At 35.3% G+C, this 25551-nt stretch overlaps 3 protein-coding genes across 5 annotated transcripts; 2 read left to right on the top strand and 1 right to left on the bottom strand.

The window, feature by feature from the left end:
• Positions 1 to 1998, top strand: LOC121234147 (cytochrome P450 71AP13-like). Its single transcript, XM_041129962.1, has 2 exons — positions 1 to 1033; positions 1150 to 1998. Exons 1-2 carry the CDS (start codon positions 104 to 106, stop codon positions 1774 to 1776), a joined length of 1557 nt encoding a protein of 518 aa, XP_040985896.1. The 5' UTR covers positions 1 to 103; the 3' UTR covers positions 1777 to 1998.
• A 303-nt stretch (positions 1999 to 2301) lies between these two features.
• Positions 2302 to 10444, bottom strand: LOC121234148 (rhodanese-like domain-containing protein 11, chloroplastic). Of its 3 annotated transcripts, XM_041129963.1 has the most exons (10): positions 10002 to 10440; positions 9558 to 9653; positions 8013 to 8120; positions 6912 to 7008; positions 6587 to 6626; positions 6435 to 6509; positions 4045 to 4132; positions 3850 to 3917; positions 3059 to 3131; positions 2302 to 2761 (listed from the first exon to the last, which is right to left on the bottom strand). In XM_041129963.1, the coding sequence occupies exons 1-10, from the start codon at positions 10203 to 10205 to the stop codon at positions 2678 to 2680; spliced, it is 933 nt and encodes a 310-aa protein (XP_040985897.1). In that variant the 5' UTR covers positions 10206 to 10440; the 3' UTR covers positions 2302 to 2677. The 3 variants fall into 3 exon arrangements, 2 of the variants coding, with proteins under 2 accessions (XP_040985897.1, XP_040985898.1); XR_005934317.1 differs by lacking the exons at positions 2302 to 2761; positions 3059 to 3131; positions 3850 to 3917 and adding an exon at positions 5738 to 5961 and having other exon boundaries at positions 10002 to 10444; XM_041129964.1 differs by lacking the exons at positions 2302 to 2761; positions 3059 to 3131; positions 3850 to 3917; positions 4045 to 4132 and adding an exon at positions 5563 to 5961 and having other exon boundaries at positions 10002 to 10444.
• A 5731-nt stretch (positions 10445 to 16175) lies between these two features.
• LOC121235954 (cytochrome P450 71A9-like) lies at positions 16176 to 17924 on the top strand. Its single transcript, XM_041132409.1, has 2 exons — positions 16176 to 17137; positions 17264 to 17924. Exons 1-2 carry the CDS (start codon positions 16244 to 16246, stop codon positions 17876 to 17878), a joined length of 1509 nt encoding a protein of 502 aa, XP_040988343.1. The 5' UTR covers positions 16176 to 16243; the 3' UTR covers positions 17879 to 17924.
• The last annotated feature ends 7627 nt before the right edge of the window (positions 17925 to 25551 follow it).

Genomic DNA, 25551 nt, shown 5'->3' with positions numbered 1-25551 from the left:
ACTAAACACTAAAAACAAAATAAATAAATTCACTAGAGAAAAGCTCATAGCCACAGCTGCAAATTTATATGGATGACCCCCGTCTACAACCATACACTCACTCATGCTTATGAAAACTCTCATGGCTTCTCTGCAATGGCTAAAGGAAAGCTTCCAACCCTTCATGTTACCCTTTGCATCCATTTTCCTAGCGGTGTTGCTCAGGTTTTTCTTCAAGGAGAAGTCAAGGAAAAGATCCAACCTCCCACCAAGCCCTCCAAAGCTGCCCATCATTGGAAACCTTCACCAGCTTGGCAACATGCCTCATCTCTCTCTCCATAACCTAGCAAAGAAGTATGGTTCAATAATTTTCTTACAACTTGGTGAGATCCCAACAGTGGTAGTTTCATCGGCTGGACTGGCCAAGGAAGTAATGAAAACCCATGATCTTGCGCTGTCGAGTCGTCCACAAATCTTTTCTGCAAAACATCTTTTCTACAATTGCACCGATGTTGTCTTCTCCCCCTATGGTGCTTATTGGAGGCATATTCGAAAAATATGCATACTTGAACTACTTAGTGTCAGAAGAGTTCAATCATATAGCTTTGTTAGAGAAGAAGAAGTAGCTCGTTTGGTTCGTCGAGTTGCAGAGTTCTATCCTGGCACCACCGATCTAACCAAGATCCTTGGACTATACGCAAATGATGTTCTTTGTCGGGTTGCATTCGGAAGGGATTTCTCGGGAGGAGGAGAATACGATCAGCATGGGTTCCAAAATATGCTGGAGGAGTATCAGGAATTGCTTGGAGGGTTTAGCCTTGGAGATTTCTTCCCTTCCATGGAATTTGTACACAGCTTAACGGGCATGAAATCCAGACTTCAAGATACTTTTCGACGCTTTGATAAACTTTTCGACTTGTTTTTGACTGAACATCGTGATCCCAAAAGGGAGACAGAGGAGCACAAGGACCTTGTGGATGTGTTACTCGATCTACAAAAGAATGAATATGATGAAATTCCACTTACCACAGACAACATAAAGGCTATAATCTTGGTGAGTGAAGACTCTCTTTTACTTCAATCACAGCTATAAAAGTCCCAACTTAACGAGTATGAATGATTTTTGTCATACAGATTATAATGATATTAGTATCATTACTGTTTATGCAGGATATGTTTGCTGCTGGAACTGATACAACGTTCATCACCCTTGACTGGGGAATGACGGAGCTTATCATGAACCCTAAAGTCATGGAAAGAGCACAAGCCGAATTACGAAGCGTAGTCAGAGATAGAGAAGTTGTTTTGCAAAGTGATCTACCCCAGTTGCACTACATTAAAGCTGTCATCAAAGAAATCTTTCGGCTGCATCCTCCTGCTCCAGTATTAGTTCCTAGAGAATCCATGGAAGATGTTAGTATTGATGGCTACAATATTCCATCCAAAACACGTTTTTTCGTCAATGCCTGGGCAATAGGCAGAGACCCAGAATCTTGGGAAAATCCAAATGCATTTGAACCAGAAAGATTTATGGATAGCACTATCGACTTCAAGGGGCAGCATTTCGAGTTAATACCTTTCGGCGCTGGACGAAGAAGTTGCCCAGCTATAGCATTTGGAGAAGCAACTATTGAGCTCGCTCTAGCTCAACTTCTCCACAGCTTTGATTGGGAGCTTCCTCCTGGCACTTCACCTAAAGATCTGGATATGTCAGAAGTTTTCGGCATTACAATGCATAGGATAGCACATCTACTCGTCATTGCCAAACCGCGCTTTCCAGTTGGACAAAACAAATGACGATACTTGATCAACGGCTGTCCCATGGAGCATTTTCGAATAAGGAACTCTGATGTTTTTATTTGAATTTTCGGATAAAGACATCTAATGTTTAATGTCAATTGAGAATCTTCAACTCTGTCTGCATATTTTAGGGATAACCAATCTCCCAAATAGGTATATAGGTGTGTTTGTATGTGTAATGTTTTAATCTCAAATAATAATCTACCTATCCTTTGCCTACATTTGGGAATATCCAACTCCCAAATAGTTGTGTGTACAACGCTCGAATTTACTTCTGTAGTGAACCTCATCTGCGTTGAGCTCAAGCATGAAAGGGAGAAATATTACACTACGAGAGCTAATTTACAAGGCTTATGCGTTGAACATTGGAAAATGCAAATAAACACATTTGTCACCAGAGCTAAACTCAGCATTGATAACCAACCTATTCTCCCCCATCTCATCTTCTATGGATGCCACAGGAATAAATATATGTAAGCTAGAGTTAATGGACACGTCCATAAGTTGTCTAGAACTCAGATGAAGGAAACAAGGATAAATTATCCAGCAAAAGGGCTGACAGAAGCTATACATTACATTGCAATCCAATGTAACCTTTTAGCAACTCCACAAAGATTTCAACAAAATTTGCATAGACAATCACTCTTGATTAGCTCCAAAACAGCACATAGTAGAAAAAAAAAAAAAAACTGCTGAAATTTGACGATTCAAAAGCATCGGAAAAGATGTAATATGGGGTATTCATTGTTGAAAAAGAAAATATGCATTTTGGCTTCTTGAAATACTCTGGAAAGGAAAATTCACGATCATTGGCAAACTCGTCTTCATAAGGTGATCCAGAACGGCAAACCGCTCTCTCTATTAGTTGAATCAAATATTCAAACTCAGTTTCTGAACATCAGTGAGACCTTAGATCCTGAAGATAATGGCCCACTTGCTGAGCACCAAAAAACAACGCATCAGCAACGAGAAAGATCCCCACCTGTGCCATCCACAATCAAACGTCATATACTCTTTACAAGGTAACAGAGTAAAGACTAAGGTGCCGCTTGGATAGCGAGTTAAGATAAAAGTTAAAAGTTGAATAAAATATTGTTAGAATATTATTTTTTAATATTATTATTGTTTTGAAATTTGAAAAAGTTGAATTGTTTATTATATTTTATGTGGGAATTTGAAAAAGTTGTAATGATTAGATGAAACGATTTGCGATCACTCTTATATCCAAACCAAGCCTAAGTAGTTTAAAGTTTAACAATGTCAGAAACAGAATGATTACCAGCCGGGCAGAGAACACTAGTCGGTAACTCCAACCTTGTCTCGAAGCTGCATCTCTTTGTTGATCAGTAAAACTGGAAATAAAAATGTCAAATTTGCTGGATTCACTCGTTAATAAATGTTGGTAGAACATATCAGTTCAACAATAAAGTGTGCCGCAGAAAATACGTTAAAAAACATGTTACACAATCAAGTTTGTCTTTCAAGCTAGAGATGACAGAGAAACTCAGGAAATCTTTTTGATGAAGAAATCAGGAAATATTATTTTCCCCTTTATATTGACAGGTTAACACGTGCCCTCAGTAGGTCTTCAACCCACAACGAAACCCACACACTCCATTCTTATGGAAGCACCATTGTACTCAGATATGTGAAATCAACCAGCAACAAGACCAGCCCTTGCTTTTCATTGTTCAGAGGAAGTAGAACCATTGTCTGATAATAATGCCAAATCTGATCTACTGGCACTACTGGATAGTTCATCTAATGGCAGTCTAGAGATCAGCTGTGGATGCATTTTCCTTAATGAAGTAGATCAGCAGTAGATCGTACCAGCATCATTTTCTAACCCAAAGGACAAGTGCCAGGTGAGACTGGGTGCTGGAAAACTTGCGTGTAGTATAATGTGTACCAATCTGTAGTATGGAATTTTATATATTTCCATATGAATGAGGCGTACTATAATGTCTCACAGCTGGGTAACTTACAGACTATAGCATGTACCATATTGTCTCATAACAATTCATTATGATACAATTCCAAAGGAAAATAGGAAAAGTAATAAATAGTTACCCAAGAAACTCAGAAACCCCACCAATTCCAGCAAATTTAAGAGGTTGAGGACCTTCGATAACAAGATCCTGCTTCACATAAAATGAGTGCTAATATCTTCCCTTATTCATATTTGATTGACAGAAAAGGAACAAAAACGAGCAGGAAATAAATCGATAATAAAAAGGGAAGGCCTCTACTTCTCATATCAAATACCTCCTCTTCTGCAGCTTCCAGGCCCCCTTGCACCCAGAAAAGGTTTCTGTAGCCGGCATTATAAAGTAGCTCACAAGCAGCTAGAGACCTGCCAGAATAATGAACTACAAAATGAGATAAGTGGGAGGAGATAACAAATACCATTCTCCATGTTATACCTAGGGCTGAGCAAAAATCCGACAATCCGACTCCGAATCCAACTCCACACCGGCTCTGCTCCGACTCCGACTTGTCAGAGTTGGAGGTTTTTTCCTCTTGGAAGTCGGAGTCGGAGTCGGAGTCGGAGTCAGAGTCATTAATGAACCGACTCCGGCTCCGCTCTGATCCGGCTCCGACCCTCTGACTCCGCCTCCGCCTCCAATTTTATACATATTTTATAAAAAGATGTGTTTTTCTATACATTAATTATTTAAATTTTATACAATTATATCTTATATAGTTAGTTAAACTCAATAATATACTAGTTAAATAATATATTTATACTATAATATATAGACTAAATTGACTAATAATAGTTTAGTATATGACTATATGTAAATATCATACTATTACAAATTTACAATATTACTACCATATAACACTAAATTACTAATGTATAAATATAATAGCATGTAATCCTAATGTATATATAATATACTATAAATACTAAGATGCATAATAACATCAACATGTAATATTGTAATACTAATGGATAAACACAAATCTATAAATTTATAATAACATATAATACTAATGTATAATAACTAAAGTATTATTCATATAAATTACTAATAGTATTAATTACTATATATAAATTAGTAAACCACTTTAAGCCTATATATAAATTACTATATAAATCACTATAGTATTAATTACTAATACTATATTACTATATAATACGATTAACTATAGTGATATACTAGTATTAGACATTAGTGTGCTAATACAATCAGTGATATAGTTAGTATAATATTTATACTAATACTATTATATAATTATACTAAATTAAAATCACTATAGCAAAAGTTTAATCAAAAGTTAGTATGTTACTTGTTTTATTTAGTTGTATTTTTTGTTATAATCAAAAGTTTAATTAGTTTAGATTGTAATGTTGAGAAAATTGAAATTTGAAAGCTCACAATTTTATTTTTTTTTTTAAATGTGGGTCAAATATGAAGTTAAAAAAGACGAAAAAAATAAAAATCAAAAAATCCGACTCCGCTCCGACAAGTCAAAGTCGGAGTCGGAGCGGATTCTGTACGTCTCGGAGTCGGAGTCGGAGTCGGAGGTCGAATCGACCTCCGACAAAGTCTGAGTCGGAGGTTGGGCCCTCAAACTCCGAAACGGTCGGTGCTCAGCCCTAGTTATACCAACAATATTTGGATTTATTCTTTAGTAGTGATTTGCATCCCTCGGTGTCTTATCTAAATTTTATATTTTAGATAAGATTTTACTATTAGGCATTAAATTTTATAGGTTTTTCCTTATTTTTCTTTCTTATAATATCTAATTATCTATATAAGGTCTTTATTTCTTTTGAGGAACTTGGGTTTGGGCCTTTATTTTTCTCCATGTAGCCCCCAAGTTTTGCTATATGTTCAAGGTATTCTTCCACCATAAGTGAGGGTAATTAATAAAATTGGGGCACCGTCCTCTTTAAAAAAAAAAAAAAAGAGTCTTATCTAATCAGTATATGCAGGATGCCAACACATACTATGACTGTCTCAGGCAGGCCTCTAAGTGGCACCCTTCTGTTTCTCACCCAAGATGGAATATATGCTTCACTGTAGTGATAAATGATTGGAGTGAATCAAAGAACATAAACTCCAACCTGAACAAACAACAGGGGTATGCCATATAAATCCTGGCGAAGGGACAGCCACTGTCTGGAGAGAGATATCATATTGTTCAAGACCAAATTGGATAAAATCTGCAAAACTGAAGCAGTATTTCATCATTCTTGTTTATCCCTCATATTAGTGTTTCATGCTCAGCGATGACTCAAGCATCTCATGGTTTAAAGAATCATGAAGATCTCTCCATATCATAGATTTTTCAAGGAAATTAACTTTCATTACTGTTACTTAAAGCCCTTCTTTGCCTATTGTTGCTCTGGATATCTCTTGACTCTCAAATGGTCCCATCAATTCCACATATTTATATTTCATAAAAACTAAGGCAAAGAAATCTACCACAGAAGAGAGTAAAGAGAGAGAAAAGGCCCATGTAAAGAGCTTGCAGTCATAGCAAAACTGGCAACATAAATGCAAGTGTTACATCTTGAATGTACTGCTTCGCAGCTTAACATAAATAATCTCACTTAAACAGAAAAATGCAATGCTGCCCATCAAAGTTGTAATTCCCTCCAACAGGTATAGACAATGATAAGAACTTTTGAAAATTCTCCTCACCTCAACCCCTTCTGGCATGCAACAATAAGGTCTGTATCTTTTGGATAATTCTCCTGAACTTTTGGTAAGAATTGGCTGTCAAAGAAAGAAAAAACAACAAATGGCAGTCATTGTATAGACAAGTAAATGATAAGAAGTAATTTCTCACATACTCGTTGTAAGACAATGTTGGCATGCCACTCCACCAACCTCCTACACAAAAAAATAGTCAATTTAACAAACTAACCAGCACAAAATCATGGGAAACCTATCCTAATAAAGGAACCAGGTTTCCATGAACAACAGTGAAACTCATACTAGTCTCTCTGCACCAAAATAACTACTCTCCTTTTCACAGTAAACCATGATAAACACATTGTTCAATGATGCTTTATTAGGCGATCCATTAACATTGGCAGAACGTGTATGTGTGTGCACATGCACGCAGGCACATGTGTATCGATTACGGAATGTAAGGTAGCAAAGGCTTCGCGATACCCATCATGAAACTTGTGATCTTTCTGGACAGAGTTCCAACATCAAGCTTGGTATCAACATCAAAGATTGGAATCCACCTTGAGCCTTTAACCCACGCCTTCAAAACACAGGAAACTATATGATATTCAAGAACTATGTCAAAGAAAATAACCAAGGAGACATGATGCTACATAAAAATTCCCAAGCAAAACAGGATATGGAAGTAAAAGGAAATGAAAGAGAAAAAGATTTTAAAAAACAATAATTGAGATACAGTTTAGCAACAAGAACTTGTTATATGAATCAATACGCACTAAGGAACTAGTTAATTGTACTCCAAGAATTGGATATTATACCTGTATATGATTATCACCAATGCAAGCTATCATACTAATTATCACAATTAACTATAAAACAACATAATAAGAGTTAGGTGATTAAGCACGTTCACGTGGAACTAATAAGCAGTGAGCTAAAGCCAAGTGAGAGTTCTAAAATTTATTCTTGGGAAAATTCTGACCATGGATAATCTAAGAAAGCGTGCCATGTGTATGGTTGATTGGCGCTTCATGTGCAAGAAAGATGGTGAATCTATAAATCATCTCTTTATTCATCGTGAGGTGGCTAAGTCTTAGTGGAATGAGATTTTTGGCTGGACAGGTATTGTTTGGGTGATGCCGAAGGAAGTGATTGATCTTCTCGCATGTTGGAATGGTTTTGTGGGGAGAATTAGTGTGGCTGCCATATGGAAGATGATTCCTTTGTGCTTGATGTGGTGCCTTTGGTTGGAAATGAATGGGAGATGCTTCGAAGACAAAGAACGCTCTTTAAGAGACCTTATGGATTTTTTCTTTTGTACTTTGGGTTCGTGGGCTGAGGCTCTTGTACTGAATGATGATAATTTTCAGGATTTGCTTTAGGCTCTTTTTTGTTCCTAGTGTGATGTACGTATTTCCTTTGTATATGTCCTGTGTACTTGGGCTTTGCCTATTCATGGTAATAAAACTTTCTTATTAACTATAAAATATATATATATATATATATATATATATATTCTTGGAGGATCTGGATTTTCAAGCGTAAATTATATACAAAAAAACAAATGAACGATAAACTGCCCACCTTTTTGTGTTCAATAGAGGGACGGACATCAAGGAGGGTCTTGTTAGATAGCTGAATTGCATAACCGGCTTCCCTTGGAGTTAGAACTTTGACTTTTTCTTCCCTGACCTATTGAAAACAGTAAAACATAAACCGATGTCCCTGAGCTACACAATACAAATTCATTTAGGAATTATTATCACAATCATACTGAATAAACTGCAGTTGATACAAAGATTGGCACAATCAAGTTATCTAAGCAGTTTATTCAAAGATTGGCACAATCAAGTTATCTAGGCGACAGCCATAAAGTCAGGCCTCCCTGCATTAGGCATGCACCAAGAAAGGCACAATGGTCTTCATATATTTCAAATTAAGAATCTTACTCCCCTTGATCAGAATGGATATTTAGTCAAAATTTCAAGTCAAGCTCCAAAAAACTGATAGCCAATAATATTATAGATCATAGCTGTCAAAGCACTCATATTCTTCATAGATTCCTAACTTGGTAAAGTTGGGTTGGGTTGGGTTATGCCCAGAAGAATAGTAGACCTCTTTGCCAATTGGATAGGAACACACGGCAGCCCACAAATTGTAGTGGTGTGGAAGATGACCCATATCTGTCTAGTGTGGTATATTTTGAGGGAAATGAATGATAGAACTTTTGAGAATTGCGAACAGACAACAGAAGAGATTAAAAGTTTCTTTTCATGCCTTTTTCCTTTGAATAACCTCTACGGATTTCAGTGGGCTTAACTTTCATAATTTTCTTGCATGTTTTCCTACTTCTAACTAGGTTATCCTCTTGTATACGTCTTTTGTACTTGGGTTATGCCTTTTTGCATTTTCTAGTAATAAAAACTTCTAATACTTATAAAAAAATCTTCACAAACTCTTAACAAACAATGTATTTACAATAAATACATGGTCTAAGTTTCTGAAAAATAATTCAAAAAATTAATATCAAGGCAATCACCTTATCACCTACCATTATATTCCAATAGAATTGCAAATCATAGCTTAACATATTTTTTGTTCACTTAACCAAATATAAACACATATTTACATAAAATATATATATAGGTGTGTGTGTATATATATATATATATATATCATCCTTTCTGTTCATCTCAACAGTTAGTATATGATAAAGGTAACACTAGCTTGCCTTTTGAAAGAGTATAGACGAGAATAGACATATTGGGGATGTTATATGGCATCTGATTTAATATAGATTATCCAAATTGTCCCATTTTCTTTCACCCACTAATCTTCTTTTCTATTAGAATTTGGAATCCTCTCACACCAATGTAATATAGAGTTAGAACCATCACTCGATTACTGGGGATTCTGATTAGAAGCAGGAGCTATAAACTCAATTTTAGGTGGCTTAGTGCTACTGATAACGACCACAATTCAACTGAAACAAGACATTGCAATCCTTCAAAACCAAAGTGCAACTTAAAATACATCCATCAGAAAAACATCAATGCTTGAATTTCTTATTAACTCATCTATCCTGGCCCAAAGAAACATAGAAGTCTGTTACTTTGGGATATAATATACCAGAGCTTCCCATCTCTTCCTGGCAGCAGCCATATCTTTCATTTGCTTCAATTCATAATCTTCTCCATCAACTTGCATTCGAACAGCAGTCCTGTGCTAAATGAGCCATAAAGACTACCCACATTAGAACTATGGAGCGAAGAGTCAATCACAGAAGCTACATTGGTTTCTACGAAAATTTAACGAGAAGAAACCCTGAAAATGGATCCTAAAAATTTTACATATTTCAAAAAATTGTATGCTACCACGAACTCTCTTTTCAAGTTGAAAATTCGTTAAACAAAATAAAAATAAAATGTTAAAAGACATATAAATAGAAAAATAAAAATCGTCTTTTATTCTTTCTCTTTCTCTCTGAACCAAACTAGAGAGAAGCAAAACACCAACAAATAATCAAATGAAGCCCGTTCATTAGGGCTTGGATAATTTAGAAACTTTGCGTACCAAAAGGGGTGTTCCGCATGAGGGTCTGAGTTTCAGAGAAGACAGCTCTGACGAACTGTAACAAAAGGGTCTGGGTTTCAGAGAAGATAGCTCTAAGGAACTGAAATAATGCGTTCTTTCCGGATTTTTGGAAACATTTTGGACTTGAAAATTGGAGCACGAAATGTTATGAGAATTGAGAGAGGGAAGTCCCAGAGCTTCCATTGTCTTGGGGGAGACTGAAAAAGTGTGGATTTGGAATTGCTTATCCGTTAGAAATCCGACTTGAAAAGAGTAAGGATATGCTTTTTCCGGGATTGTATTCTGCACGGGACAGAATTAATCCCCTAAAATAGGAGTGGGCCTGGGATACCCTCCCCCACCCCGGGTCCACCGTCCCGGCAGAGTAGGGACGTGCCGGCAACCCCTCCCGCATCATGTTAGGGTGGTGCTCCTGTCCGCTGGAAAAATAAATAGAAAAATATTACTTTGTTCACTTAATTTGTCCTTTTATTTTGACACTTCATATTTTAAATTTTTTTTTATTTAATAATTAAGAAAATGATTATTAGTATATTAATATTTTTTTATATTTTTTAAAAATGTTTTAAAATGATAAAGAAAATATAAATAAAAAAATAAAAATATATTTTTGGTCTAACGATCATTTAAAGAGAGTTATTTTGAGCGGCAGAATAATACTGTTTAAATAAATAAAATAAATAAATTTGTTATCAAAATAACTTCATTTTGATAATGGAATTATTATTTTTATATATAATATGAAATTACGTTGATTTGGGGTGTTTGGATTCATTATAATTTTTTTAAATTTTCATAATAAATATATTAAATAATTAAACTTTTTCAAATCTTAAAATAATAATAATATTAAAAAATAATATTTTTTTCAACTTTTATCTTTTATTTAAAATCATTTTATTTCATCCCTAAATCCAAACCAACGTAATCACTTTCTCTCAATCTCACTTCTCCCTCTTTCTTTCCTCTCTACGTCTCAAACCTTCTCTTCCTCTCACAGTTGCTGTAGTGACATATCCCATATCCTCTTTTTTTCATCCTCCTCCTTTTCTGACCTCTATTGGTCTTATTTATTTTCAAGAAACATCTCATTCATCTCACCTCATCTCATTATTATAACTTTTTTAAATTTTCACACAAAATAAAATAAATAATTCAACTTTTTCAAATTCTAAAACAAAAATAATATTAAAAAATATATTCTTATAATATTTTATTCAACTTTTTAACTTTAATCTCAACTCATCTCATCTCATTTCTAAAAACAAACGAATCATAAGAGTACGTTAAGTACTCTCAAACACTCTCACTACTATTTTGTACTTTATCATTATTTTTTACCTATTTTTATTACTATTCATTATTTTTCACATACTTTTTATTATTATTTAATATTTTATTATTATTTTTTCACTATTATTTACAAACAATCTCAATACTTTTCAAGTATTCTATCTATCCAAATCCAGCTGTCCCTCTCGTAGTTGCCACGGGCCCATAGTCGTGTGGTTTTTATTACTAGTTTAGGTTTTTTCTTCTTGTTTCCAATTTTATGTGTATTGTATTGTTGATTTAATTTGTATTTTGTTTATTGTCGTGGATTTTGTTGTGATTTTATATTTTGTTTTGAATTTTCTCTTTTCTTTAATTTTTTTTTTTTTTTCAGCTGTGGCAGTTGTGGGTGATCCAAATGATACAGGCACAATTATTTTTACAACTATTTATATAACTATATTTTAAATAAAAAGATATTTTTGCAAAATAACTTTCTTTTTACAGTGTATAAAGAAAACAATCAGAAAATAGAACCAAAAGATCATATAATTAATTAATTAGTTATTATTCTTGAATGTCAAAATTACTTTGATCCCTCTATACCCTTAATTGTTCTATTAGTTATATAGAATTTTTATTTAATAAATTAGCTATCTCTGCGCATAGCACAAGTCGACTAACTTTATAAATTTTAGAAGAATTTCATTAAATCGATGGAATACCTTAAAGAAAATTGCATAGGATCTGTACTCTCTCCCTATCTACAAGTCCACTCCATCTGTAGTAGTAGTTGTTGTTGTTTTTTTTTTTTAATAAAAATAAAATAAAAAGTCCACTGTTGAAATAACTATAAATAAAGTAAATTTACAAACTAATATGACTTGATTTGATACATTAAATTGTAAAATTATTTTTATTATAAAATAAATCTAATAGATATCATAAAATTATATTAATTTATAAATTTATTTTGATATAATATCTTTATGCATGTAATTGTTTTCATATATTTAATTTTGTCGAGATGGGCAAATCCAAATTGAATTGTATATTTAACTTTGTCAGAGATGGGCAAACCCAAATTGAATTGTATCTTTAACTTTGTCAGAGATGGGCAAACCCAAATTGAATTGTATAAACGTGTGTGGACTGTGGAGTAGTGGTACTGTTTGTGACAAAAAGGAAATTTGGAAATCTTTGCAGTACTGTCAAACCCTCGGTAACGGAAAAGGGTAGCATGCTACCAAGTTTGCCCACTTGGTGTGTTCTATTATTAGTGTAAATTGTAATTTTTTTTTATTTATTATTTTAAATATTTTTTCAATATGTTTAAATATTTTTAAAATATAGAAGAATATTAATACATTAATAATTATTTTTTAACTATTAAATAAAAAAATATTAAAAAATAAAATATATAAACGATGAAATTGAAGAACAAACTCAACAGTATGGTATCATTTTCTAATGGAAGAAGTAACTTTAATCACATGGCTGTTGTGATAGGTCCAAATTGTCATCGTCATCCCCGTTTAGAGGTTACCTAATAATTATTTTTTCACTTATAGAATAGAGCTTATAGTCATTAGAAAATATTTTAAATACAAATAAATTACATCAAAATAAATTTATAAACTGATTGACTTGATGTGATACATAGATTGTAAAGTTATTTTTACTGTAAAATATATCTAACAAATTTCATAAAATTACATCAATTTATGAGTTTACTTTTATGTAATCTCTTTGTTGTTACAGTTCTCATAACCATTGGGCTAGTGCAATACTATATGGTAAAACGTATTATCTTTCCTTTCATTTTAAATTAAGACTATTTATAAAGAAATGTTTTAGGTATAAAAGAATTACATAAAATTAAATCTATAAATTGACGTGACTTGATATAGTACGTTAGATTATAAAGTTACTTTTATTATAAAATAGATCTAATAGATCACATAAAAGTACGTCACTTTGTGGGTATACTATTTTTATATGAAAAATAATATTTGTAATTTTAAAGTATGCAAGTCTCACAGACCAAATGAAAAAGTTCTATTTTTAATGGTGGCTTCCATTATTTTTCAAAAGTAATATGTGAGACTTACACATGACTCTAATGTTGTATCTAACATTACTCTTTTTTATATTGGGATTGAAGATTTTCTTTTGGATGAATTAAGAAAAATTAACTGAAAATGATAATGTATCGTGGTGTAGATAAACCATCGGCAAGATTGCCCGGTTGGATTCAGAATCCAATTTAGGAGGAATAAGGATAAATACACAAAAGTTTGCGCTATATATTATGTTTTAAATGAATGTAACTTTCATAAAATCACTTATAAAACTATTATTATTTTCTAAAAATATATTTTATTTGAAATAAGGTCGGAAAAATTTGTAGAAAGGGTTGCTTTTATTTCAAGTTATGCTATGCGAGTATAAATTTAACAGCTCTTCTATACACAGTCGCCCTATGTAGGCGCCGTGTAGTCGGTCAGGCCTCATCACCAAAAAAAAAAAAACATTATTCAAGAGCATTATTCTTCTCGGCCTCATTCAATACGAAAACCGAAAAGCCTTTTCTAGAAATCCATGAAACCCATTTCACTGCGCGAACCAAAATGATATTATGTGCTTAGTGGGCGAAGGCAGCGGGACAGGCCTCTAGAAGAACTTCTTTGGAGTCGCTGACCCTCTCCTTGGAGATGGCGACACGCCGACGGGTAGAGGACTCGGGGAAACGTTGTGAAGGTAAGGGCTCTGCCAGGGGCTCGGATTGGAGGACCGAGCTGGCATGGTCTTTAACGCCTGCACGTTGACGGCACCATTATTTTCGTAGCTGCCACCTCTACCCTTTCCCTCATCCAGCCATTCAATTGGATGAAGAAGACATTTCTAGAGACACTGTGTGATCATTCTTCTGCTTCTGGGTTGGGCGAGAAAACGGAATGGATTTCGTATGAGTAATGTTTTGTTTCTATTACTTGTCTGTAACTCTCCCTAGATGGGATTGCAGCGACAATAACATGTTTCATTGTTAACATTTCTTTCATATAATTTGAACTACCATGTTCGAGATGATCGTTCTTTCGGGCGTTAGGCGTATAAAAAAATAAAAATAAAGCAACACTGCATGGGTTCTGAATTGCAAAGCTTATCGTTCCAGAACTTCAACAACAACTGCAAGTTGCTTGAAAGTCTGCTCAACGATGTCTTGCAGCGCGATGTCGGAGGCAAATTCATGGAGAAAGTCGAGAGGAACCGTACTCTCGCTCAGGTCCTCTGCCTTGGCCCATTATCCCGTATTTGCTTCTATCTACCAGTCGCTCCTCTAGTTCTGTGAATCTTATTACTTGTGACGTCGTTTTTTCTTCTCAGATTTTTTTGAGTTTTGCTTAGTTGCTGAGAAAACAGAGCGAAATAAATAAAGCAAAGCTAAGTAGGAAATGGATTTTACACTTTTATGATCTTTTGGCGTCGAAAGAAAAAAAATATAAAATCTCCACTGAAATAGTTGTACTAAGCTCAATAGTATTGTTGTGGAATTTTTATTTGTAGAATAATTCTCAGGTTTTCAAATCAGTTTTGTTTTTTCCACCTTCTTTCCTCACATTTTCTTAGAAATCAAAAATAGAGGATTAAATTTGAAAACCAAAAATACAAAAAATGAGAAGAAAAAACGGAGGGAAGAAGAAAGAGAAGCGTACAAGAGGCCCTGGGTGAGTTCACGCTTGTAAACGAGCTGCTGCAAGCGGACACATCGGATACAATAGAGTCAGTCTGGAAGAGGGTGATAGCAAGAGTCTCCGTCTTCACTAATTCTATTGCTACCTTCAATTTTCCCATGGAAAATGAAATGGCAAAACAATGCGTTTCACATTTGTTCTCCCTTCGTCTTTCCCAACGAAACCAAGTCACTTTTTCATACTTATTTTTCAGTCTCTCTATTAGAAATACAATCTCTAGTCTTCCTCCCTTCGTCTTCTCCACGAAATCGACGACCTGTACAGCTTTGTCTACCCCTTTTCTTCCCCACATGACGACTCATACGTCTCACCTCTCTCACTCATTCAATATGGTAGTTGGAGGCCAACCTTTAATTTTCGACGTTCACCATTAAAATCAATTTGTCAAAGCCTCTCTCCCTAGGTCCCTGCACTTCTTTTTACATCTTGCTTTTCTTTTTCTTTTGAAGTATAAAGTTTGATTACAATCCTCTGCAGCTTGGCAGCAAACTCATGATTCAAGCGAAGTGTGGCGTGGCTTTGGTTTTTATACAAAACGGTACGTTTTATTTTTTTCATGAAAGCAGCCGTTTGCAAGCCGTTTGCCCTATGCGACTGTATTCAGTATTTTACATAAATTTATTCTATGAAATATTTTCTCGATAGAAGTATTTCTCCTTAATTTATATAGAGTTATAATAAATAAGAGGATGTGGCTATAAAAACTCAAACGTTTTGCTCAACGGGGAAAATTTTAGGATGTATGCAGTTCTATAACTATAAGGTCCCAAGGGGATCACATTTATAAAGAAAAATACAATGAAATTAAGAAAAATCATGAGAAACTTATAAAAAACTAATTTCTGTCGGTTATTAATATGCTAAAAATTATAAAATTTAAAATTCGAATTTAAAAAAGTTAGGAAAATAAATCTTGTATTTTAAGCGGTTGCGTTTGCGTATTTAAGTGAGTTAAGTTGAGATAATAAAATATTGTTAGAATATTATTTTTTAATATTATTATTATTTTAAAATTTAAAAAAATTAAATTATTTATTATATTTTATATTAAAATTTGAAAAAATTGTGACCATAAAGTTGATGAGTTAGATAGATTTAGCAACCGAACGATAAGTATCATATTCTTTATACAAATCCATTTATACGGAGAACTGGGCCGTGCCTCCTCTTCCATTGTTTCAAAGCAACAACACCATGAGCACCCAAATTTTCTTGATGCTAGTCTTTGTTTTCCTTCCACCCTTTCTGTATTTATTATTGCTGGGGCAAAGGAAGAAGCCTAATCATGAAGCTGCAAAGAGTAGGCTCCCTCCAGGTCCTAGAAAGCTGCCTCTGATTGGGAACCTGCACCAGCTTGGTGGCATGCTATATCGATCGCTTCAGCGCCTTTCTGCTGAGTACGGACCGCTCATGTTCTTGCAACTAGGCTTGATACCAACTTTAATAGTCTCCTCAGCAGACATGGCAAGAGAGATCTTCAAAACCCATGATCGTGTCTTTTCAGGAAGGCCAGTTTTTTACGCTGCAAAGAGACTTAGTTATAATCTCTCCTCTGTTTCATTTGCTCCCTATGGTGATTACTGGAGAGAGGTCAGGAAGATTGTGATTTTGGAGCTACTTAGTGCTAAGAGGGTCCAATCTTTTCAGTCTTTGAGGGACGAAGAGGTTGCACATATGCTTGATTCTGTATCTCTTTCTTCTGGCCCTGTCAATCTTAGTGAATTGACACTTTCGCTTGCAAATAACATCGTTTGCCGCGCGGCTTTTGGGAAGAAATATGATGGTGGAGGAAGTGACAGCAAGAGTGGAGTGTATCAGACTCTTCGTGAAACACAGGAGTTAGTGGGAGGATTCTACATAGCAGAATTCTTTCCATGGATGGGTTGGCTCAACAAGTTTAATGGTCAGGAAGCAAGGGTGGAAAAGAATTTTAGACAACTGGATGAGTTTTATGAAAAAGTGATTGAGGAGCACCGAAGCCCTAAACCTGGAAATGATGAAGATCTTGTTGATGTACTGCTTCGACTTCAGAAGGACTCAAATCAGGAAATCCCGCTCCATATTGACCAAATTAAGGCTGTCCTCACTGTATGCAGCTTCTCTTTCTTTCTTTACTTTATCCTATTGTTTTCATTTATCCAATTGCTTGATAAACTTTTGGTAGAATTGGAAGTATCAAATAGGTAAGAAATTTGCCATTCATGGCCAATACAGGACATGTTTATTGCAGGCACAGATACATCTTCAGCCACAATAGTATGGATAATGTCTGAGCTGATAAGGAACCCATCTGTAATGCAAAGAGTGCAAGTTGAGGTGAGAGAAACTGTAAAGGGAAAACAACAGGTGGAAGAAAGCGACCTTCAGAAACTCATTTACCTAAAATCAATTGTAAAGGAGGGATTTAGACTTCATCCTCCAGTCCCATTACTTCTTCCCAGGGAAACAACTGAGAGTTGCACGATTGGAGGGTTCCATATTCCAGCAAATACAAGGGTGTTTTTCAATGCCAAATCCATAGGAGAAGACCCAAAATATTGGAAGAATCCAAAAGAGTTTAGACCAGAGAGATTCTTGTTGGATAGCTCAGTGGATTTTAAAGGACAACACTTCGAGCTGTTACCATTTGGAGCTGGCCGCAGGGGTTGTCCTGGAATACAATTTGCTACCCAGCTGATTGAACTTGCACTGGCAAATCTGCTCCATCGTTTTGATTGGGAAATGGCTGATGCGGTAAGAAGGGAAGAACTGGATATGGAAGAAGCAGTTGGGCTTACAATGCACAAAAAGGTTCCTCTTCTCCTGATGGCTAAGCCACCGACTTTTTAATATTTATTACCTAAGCAGCAATATATATTTGATGTTGTTTAAGTGTGGTTTGGATTCAGAGATGAGTTATGAATAATAATGAGATTGTTGAAATGAGTTAAGATGTGATAATTTTTGAAAATATTGTGTGTTTAGATTGGAAGTGAGTTGAGATGGTTTTAATTTTTTTGAGATAGATAGACGTGGGTCATACAAATTATTGCATAATGCTTTTAATAAATTTGTTTTATTTATAAATATATTTATTCCTTAAGTAATAATAATTTATAAATTACCTATCCAATTTTTATTTTTTATAATATATTTCATAATAATATTTCCCAAATTATAATATTATAATTCTATCGGATTTTTTTTTGTAAAATATCAAATAATATTTTATTACTAAAAATTATTTTAAAAATGATTTTTATATTGTTTCGAAAATCGTTAAATAATCATTTTGACTAATATATATAAAATAATTTTTTATAAATAATTGTGCTTAAAATGACTTTCCATGTTCAAGTACTGATGGTCGCCCAACTCTCGTTAGTTTCAATTATGGTTAATGATAATAAATTAAAAAAATTACATCATTAAATTATAAAATCACTTTATTGTATAATTTTAGTTGTATAAAAATTACGTATCAACCAATCATTTATTAAAATAAATTTACGTATAGACCTTATAAAATTAGCAACCATATTTTCTAAAGAAATTTGCTACAAACTTCCCAGGTATGTAAATATGTAATCTATCGCCACACCAAAATCAAATTTGTAATACGTTTGAATCTCTAACTACACCCTTATAATCCCAATATTTATTATACACATGTCAATGACCACTCCAAGCTTCCCACATAGCAATGTCAATGTCATCCCTAATTGCGGTCATAACTCGGGCTGATTCGACAGTCATGTCAAGATGACCTGCTGAAGATGCTTAGACCGAGCTCCCTATTTCTCCAGTCCTCGAACAACCAGTCGTTCGGCGTCGTCATTCTAATAAAATTGCATAACGTACAACATGCAATGATTAGATCTCCTTGCCTCCAAACTGAATACCCATGCATGAGTCTTAAAATTCTAAATTATGATTTCAAGACCCCAAATATACATCCTACTACGTTACGAATGCATGAATGAAGATGATTAAAATAATCCTTATACCCCTTAAATCTCCGCTGACCCTGACGGTCACTTCTATACTATCTCTCTCTGAGATAGGGGCATAAATCTCCGACTACATGCAAATGCCGAATCGACTAGATAATAATGACCTGTTACCCATTAACAACAAAAAAAAAAAGCAGTTACATACCAACCATTCCCAGAGATGTAATAAAATACATATAAAGATAAATAATTTGAAGAAAAAAATAATTAATTAATATTAAATATTTACCATCGAGAGGCATTGGAAATTGGTTGCGGCCCTGACTCAATGCATCGATGAATACACGTGTATCATGCAAACTTCCCTCCCAACCTTTGTACAGGAATGTAAACTTTATGTCCAAGTCACATACGCACAAGACGTTTTGGGCAACTCGCCAATACCGGTTGCGATATGCCTTGTGCACCTTTGCAGGTACAACGACGTCGATCATGATCCCATCAATCGCTCCAATGCATCCCGAAGAATCCATCTTAGGTTGCGTACATTCAAATAATTTTTTTAAACAAAAAACCCAACATAATCATGCATTCTAATTTATTATGTACGATAAACAATTTACCTCAAACCAAGGATGACTTCTCTTGCATGCAATTGTTGAGTGCAATCTAGATGCGTGAGTTGGGTAAATACGATATGTCCCAAGCCTACATAGGGCCTTCATAACATTCGTTGCGTGGGCATTAATAGTTTGCATTAAATGTTGAAACTGCTGCCCCACAATTCGTTGTTCGGCTCCACACACCACTACCAATGTGAACATGCTAATTGTTCCTCGACGGTCAGCCATTTTCTAGTATCTCTCAAAAATCTATTGTTCCGTAACAAGCTGGATAATGCGCGGAAGGCATCAACCTCCATTTGAAATAACTCGCGACAATTCATCGGATTCTCATTCAAAACTTCCAAAATATATTGATGTCCCTGCAGGCCGATATTAAGTTGTGGCCGTCTAAGATTCTGTTGATATTGTCTACCAGTCCTCTCAAGAAATGCAAGTGTCTCAATAGCATCAGTTGCAAGCTCATATCCACTACTATCACTTGAACCCCCATCAGAGAAGATGGGGTACTCCTCGAGGTTCACATCCATCGAGGAGCTTTCTGCTGACCAATCATCATCATCCATGCTCTCAACATTTTTCTACTATGTTGTCTGACCATAATAGACTTTCATATATTAATAAGGAAATAGTTTAAATACAGAAATTGAAACTCTATTATTTTCTAGCTATAGAAAGCGTACCTAGGTCAATAGGCTGCACAGTAGAAAAGGGCGGGAGTGGGATCAGCACCTGCCTGACCCGACACTTACTTCCTTGTGATATCAACTGGCAAGAGTAGGTCCAGTTACAAATTGCTTGACAACTTATCTCCCTGTGAGTATCAGTAGGCGGGTCCAGCCCTCCAAGCGACCACCTCCCTTACGGAGGAGAGCGGGCCCAACCTCTTGGTCGCCTGATAGCTTACCCCAACCCCATCACGGTGAAGAGTGGGCAAGCTCAGTAGCTATCCAACAACTTATCTCCCCGTGGGACCCGAAGGGATGGGTTACGCCTTAAGGCTGCTTTATCCCTCCCATGGCGGAGAGCGGGTCTAACCTTCTGTTGCCTGACACTTACCTTCCCTATGGGCGTCAACAGGCGGGAGCAGATCCAGTCTCAAACTGCCCGACAACTTACCTCCTCTCAGGACACAAAGGGATGAGTCATGCCTTAAGGATGCTCTATCCCTCCTACGATAGAGAGCAGGTCCAGCCTCTCGGCTGCCCGACAACTTACCTCGACTTTCGTAAACTTACTTTCCTTGTGATGTCAACAGGTGGGAGCAGATCCAGTCTCAAACTGTCCGATAACTTATCTCCCTATGAGAGTCAATAAAAGGGTCTAGCCTCGCAACAGCCCAACCTCCCTCACAAAGGAGAGCTGGTCCAGTCTCTTGGCTGCCCGAAAACTTACCCTGACCCTCATCAGGACGAAAAGAGGACCAGCTTCATAGTTGTCCAGCAACTTACCTCCCTAGGGGGACCAAAAAGGCTGGCTTAGCTAGAGGCATCCCGACTTCTCCTTCGGTTGAGTGCGAGTTCGCTTGACGTTACTCCTGGGACACCATCTCCTGCAACAGAACGCCAAACGGATAACGCCTCAGACCCTCACGACACTCCATCTTCATTAAACGATACGCTAAATGAGTAACGCCTCAGACCTTCGTTGTACCCAGCAAGACAGCTCAGGTTTGCAAATTTCACACCCATGATTTGAGATTATTTACACTAACATGTTTGACTTTTGCAGCATTATCAAACATCTCCTACTCACCTTCTCGTTGAGAGTCAATAGGTAGGTCTAGCCTTAAGGCGACTCAGCCTGCCTTATGGCGAAGTGCGGGTTCAGTCACTACCGATGTTACTCCAGGGATCACATCTCCTCTAGCAAACGTCGAGCCCCTGACCTTTGTTGCACTCTAGGACGATGATTCAAGTTTGCAAATTTAGCACTTGTGATTAGAGAATATTTGCACTGATCAGTTTGACTTATGCAGCACGGTCAAATATCTCCTACTTACCTTCTCGTTGAGAGTCAACAGGTCGGTCCAACCTTAAAGTGGCCTAGCCTGCCTCACAGCAAAGTGCAGGTCCAGTCTTTCAGCTGCCTGACATTATTCCTGAGACAGCATCTCCTCCAATAAATTAGCCATGACCTCCTCTCCTGGGTTAGTTTCGACAACGAGTCAACAAATGAGAAAGGCCAGGGATGGCTTGGCCCCCTGGCGCCCAACAGGCGTGTAGGTCACTCGACTGCCTGACCTTCGCACTCCGAGATGAGCTAAACGCTCGCAACTTACGTGGTGGAGTACATCTCTCGCCATAGCCAAACTACGTGCATGCACCTTACGTGGTGGAGTACATCTCCTGCTATAGTCGAGCTACGCGCTCGCACCTTATGCGGTCGAGTACATCTCCTGCCATAGCCGAGCTGCGTGCTTGCACCTTACGCAATAGAGAACATATCTCGCTAAGCTGAGCCCCGCTAGAGGAACAGATAACCAAGGAATTTTTATTGCTTAACGCGAGAGGAACGGATAACAAGGGACCAACTCCCTAAATTTATTTCTCTACGGACTTGGACGGATTAGTTTGATTACACATTTTATCTTTAAAGATTCTCAAGGTCTTCTTTTTTGGAGCAAAATGTTCTTAAGAATCGCGAGCAACTATAAGGGACAAAATATACCCAGCTCATAGTATTTTCTAGGCCCAACCCAAGGTGAAGGGACTCATCACTAGGGAAGAATAAGAAGAAAAATGGGAAGGACAAAAGGCTAAGAAGGGTGTCAGGAGGAAAATGGGAGAGTGGACATAAAGGAATAGTAATGTGACATAAAGGGAGGGCTGAAGGGACGTAAAGTAAGGAAAGGGGTAGGAGATAAAAGGGATGGACACAGACAACTTCATGGACTTTTGGCCAATCTTCTCCTCGGATGGCTTCTTCAACCTCATGACAGGAGCTCCAACGACGATATCTCTCCCATAAGATAGACCTTCGAGATCTATTGTACAGTGTGAATGTGAGACTATAAAACAAACTTATTATAGTGGATCTTCCCCTCTCAAAACCCCGTGGATTTAGGCGTAGTACCGAACCACGTAAATCTGTGTCTCCTTTTATTTATTTTCTATGCATTTGTTTACTATTCATTACCAATAATGTATGCACCAACGCCGTACAGCCACACTGGACCACAGCTAAAGGCTTCATACCACACCGATCGAGGCCTAGATCGTCATAGTAGGCTGGAAATGACTCTTTCTCCGCTTCCGGCATGTTGTGCCGATTTTAGGCATTAATACATGGTGTCGTTTGGATAGTGAGTTGAGAAAAGATAAGTTGAGATGAAAGATGAAAGTTAAATAAAATATTGTTAGAATATTATTTTTTAATATTATTATTGTTTTGAAATTTGAAAAAGTTGAATTGTTTATTATGTTTTGTATAGAAATTTAAAAAAGTTGTAGTGATTAAATAAGGTGAGATGAACCACTTTCACTATCCAAACGGGCCATCAGAGCATTGACCTGCAACTTTTGTTCCTCCTCTATGTGTCTATTAGGGGTGAAAAAGAAAATAGGTGAACTGGTAAACCAGACTGGACTGAACCGGCGGGTTTGGTTCGATCCGGTACCGATTTCAGTTTGCTCAAAATCGGTCCGGTTCTGATTTTCCCTTTTCTAACTCTGGATCGGATCAGTTCATATATATATTTTAATTTTTTATATTATATAAAAAATCATTTATATGATTTTTTATATTCAATATAATTTTTATATATAATATATATAATTATACATAAAATAATTTTGTATTATATAAAAAATTACAAATTAATATAATATTAAAATTTAAAATCCTATATAAATAATTATATATTATTACTGTGGAAAAAGCAATTTTGTCTCCCAAGTTGTATCGCTCAACTGTACCACTTGATAAAATAAAAAAAAAAATTTGTTATTTTTTTTTACTTAGTAATTAAGGAAGTGATTTTAAATGTCTTGGTATATTTTTTTTATTTTTTAAAAATATTTAAATATATTAAAAAATATGAAAAGAAAAATATAAAAAAAAAAAGTAATTAGCAGTCATTAACCATATATAAAATTATTTTATAACTAAGTTGCAAGCAAGTATGAATAATCTATGTACACAATGAAATTATTTGATGTTCATTAACCATATATAAATTAATAAAAAAAATTATTTAATGATTTATGATTTATTATTAATTGATAGCATATATTATTTTATATTTTATATAGTCAATGATAATAAATTAGATGAAAATTACATCTTTACAGTGAATGTTATGCACATGAGTAGCACGTGCAGTGAATTTCTGTTATATTTAACGTTGCTGGTAGACGTAAGGGGAGGATTGAGAAGTTTTGAAAGTTCGAGAGTCTACTTTAATGCAATTAATAGTTTCAAAAGTACATTATAAATTGAGTGAAGTTCAAGGAGATAATTACACCATCGGGGATTCCACGAGGAATTATTCTCACTACCACGTAAAATTGCCGTTCTCAATAATTCTACACAGCTCGAGTTCAACCTTCTTCTTGCGTTATGGATACAATAAATATATCCATACTCACTCTTTTAAGTGCTCGGTTTCTGGCTTGTTAGGACCCGATCACTCTAATTTGATCTTGAACAAATAACTTGACAACGTCCAATATGTTTTTTTCTCTTTCAAATATTATCTTGCGGTAGCGCAAAACCGAATGATAAGGTATAGATTGTGTCTCTCAGTTTTGGTGACCATTAATTGTTGTTTGCTAGAATAGAGATTAAACATGTTGATGTGCTAAAGCACATACATATAATATCACTGAAGGATGGGAGGAGGCTGTTGAATTGGAGTCCAATCTCAGTAACAATCAAATATATATGCCTAAATCTTCCTTTCGAGGCTGTTTTACAGAGAAGAAAGATCAGAAACGAGCAGGGGAGAGGTTAAACGTGCGCAAGGGCGGATGGCTACAAACTTACAAGACGCTCACGTTTGACAAACCCTGCCCGCGACACGCTGTCTATACCCAACTCGTAAAAGTTTATTTGTATTTTTTTTTTTTTAAAAGAAGTGACTGATATTCATCAACTCCTAATCCCAGAAAGCAAATGAATTGAACTAATTTGAGCTCAACTTTTATACAATCAGCTTGGACTCAATTCATCATTACACAGACGAATTGATCTTAAATATTAATATTGGTTCGAAAATTAAAAGAGCCAAAATCATATAAACTTTGCTCAATTCATTTTAGACTAGTGAATAAAACTCTTAACAAACTTGAGTCACCTAATTCAAACTCATGATATACAAGTTATATGTTGTTTTAAGTCATGTATTATATTCCTCCCATATTTTATAAATTTAATTATGTGTTACAGGTTTATTTATAGCTTATCTTATATCATAGGTTAAGCTAGGTTATCAAGATGTGTATATCATTAAGGGTGACAATATGTGACACGACCGGTGAACTCAACACGAATAAGAAACGAAGTTAACGGGTTCGGATTTTATGTTAACGGGTTCGGATTAAAACGGGTTGACTCATTAAGACAAGATTTATAAACGGGTCAACCTGCTTAATACGAAATTAACCCGTTTTGACATATTTTGAATTTATTTCAAAATTCAAAATTTATTATTATTAAGTTGTAATATTGGTATTTCTCGTATGCTTATGTTTTTATTATTTTTATTGTTAGAATTGTAATTTTAGACCTATGCTTATATTTTATTATTGTATGGTTTGTAATATTGGTTTTATTCTATGTTAAAATTTGAAAAATATTGATATATATTTTTTAAGATATTTTTTTTTATTCATAAATATAGATATTAACTTTTCTATAAAATTATGTCAATCAGGTCAAATAAGTTATGTATTTTAATTCAACACATTTACATGAAACAAACGAGTTTAAATAAGTCGTGTTATGT

Source organism: Juglans microcarpa x Juglans regia, chromosome 6D, assembly GCF_004785595.1.
Source record: "Juglans microcarpa x Juglans regia isolate MS1-56 chromosome 6D, Jm3101_v1.0, whole genome shotgun sequence".
Lineage (NCBI taxonomy): Eukaryota > Viridiplantae > Streptophyta > Magnoliopsida > Fagales > Juglandaceae > Juglans > Juglans microcarpa x Juglans regia.
Note: the sequence above shows the minus strand (reverse complement) of the source record. Positions and strands in the feature narration are given on the sequence as shown.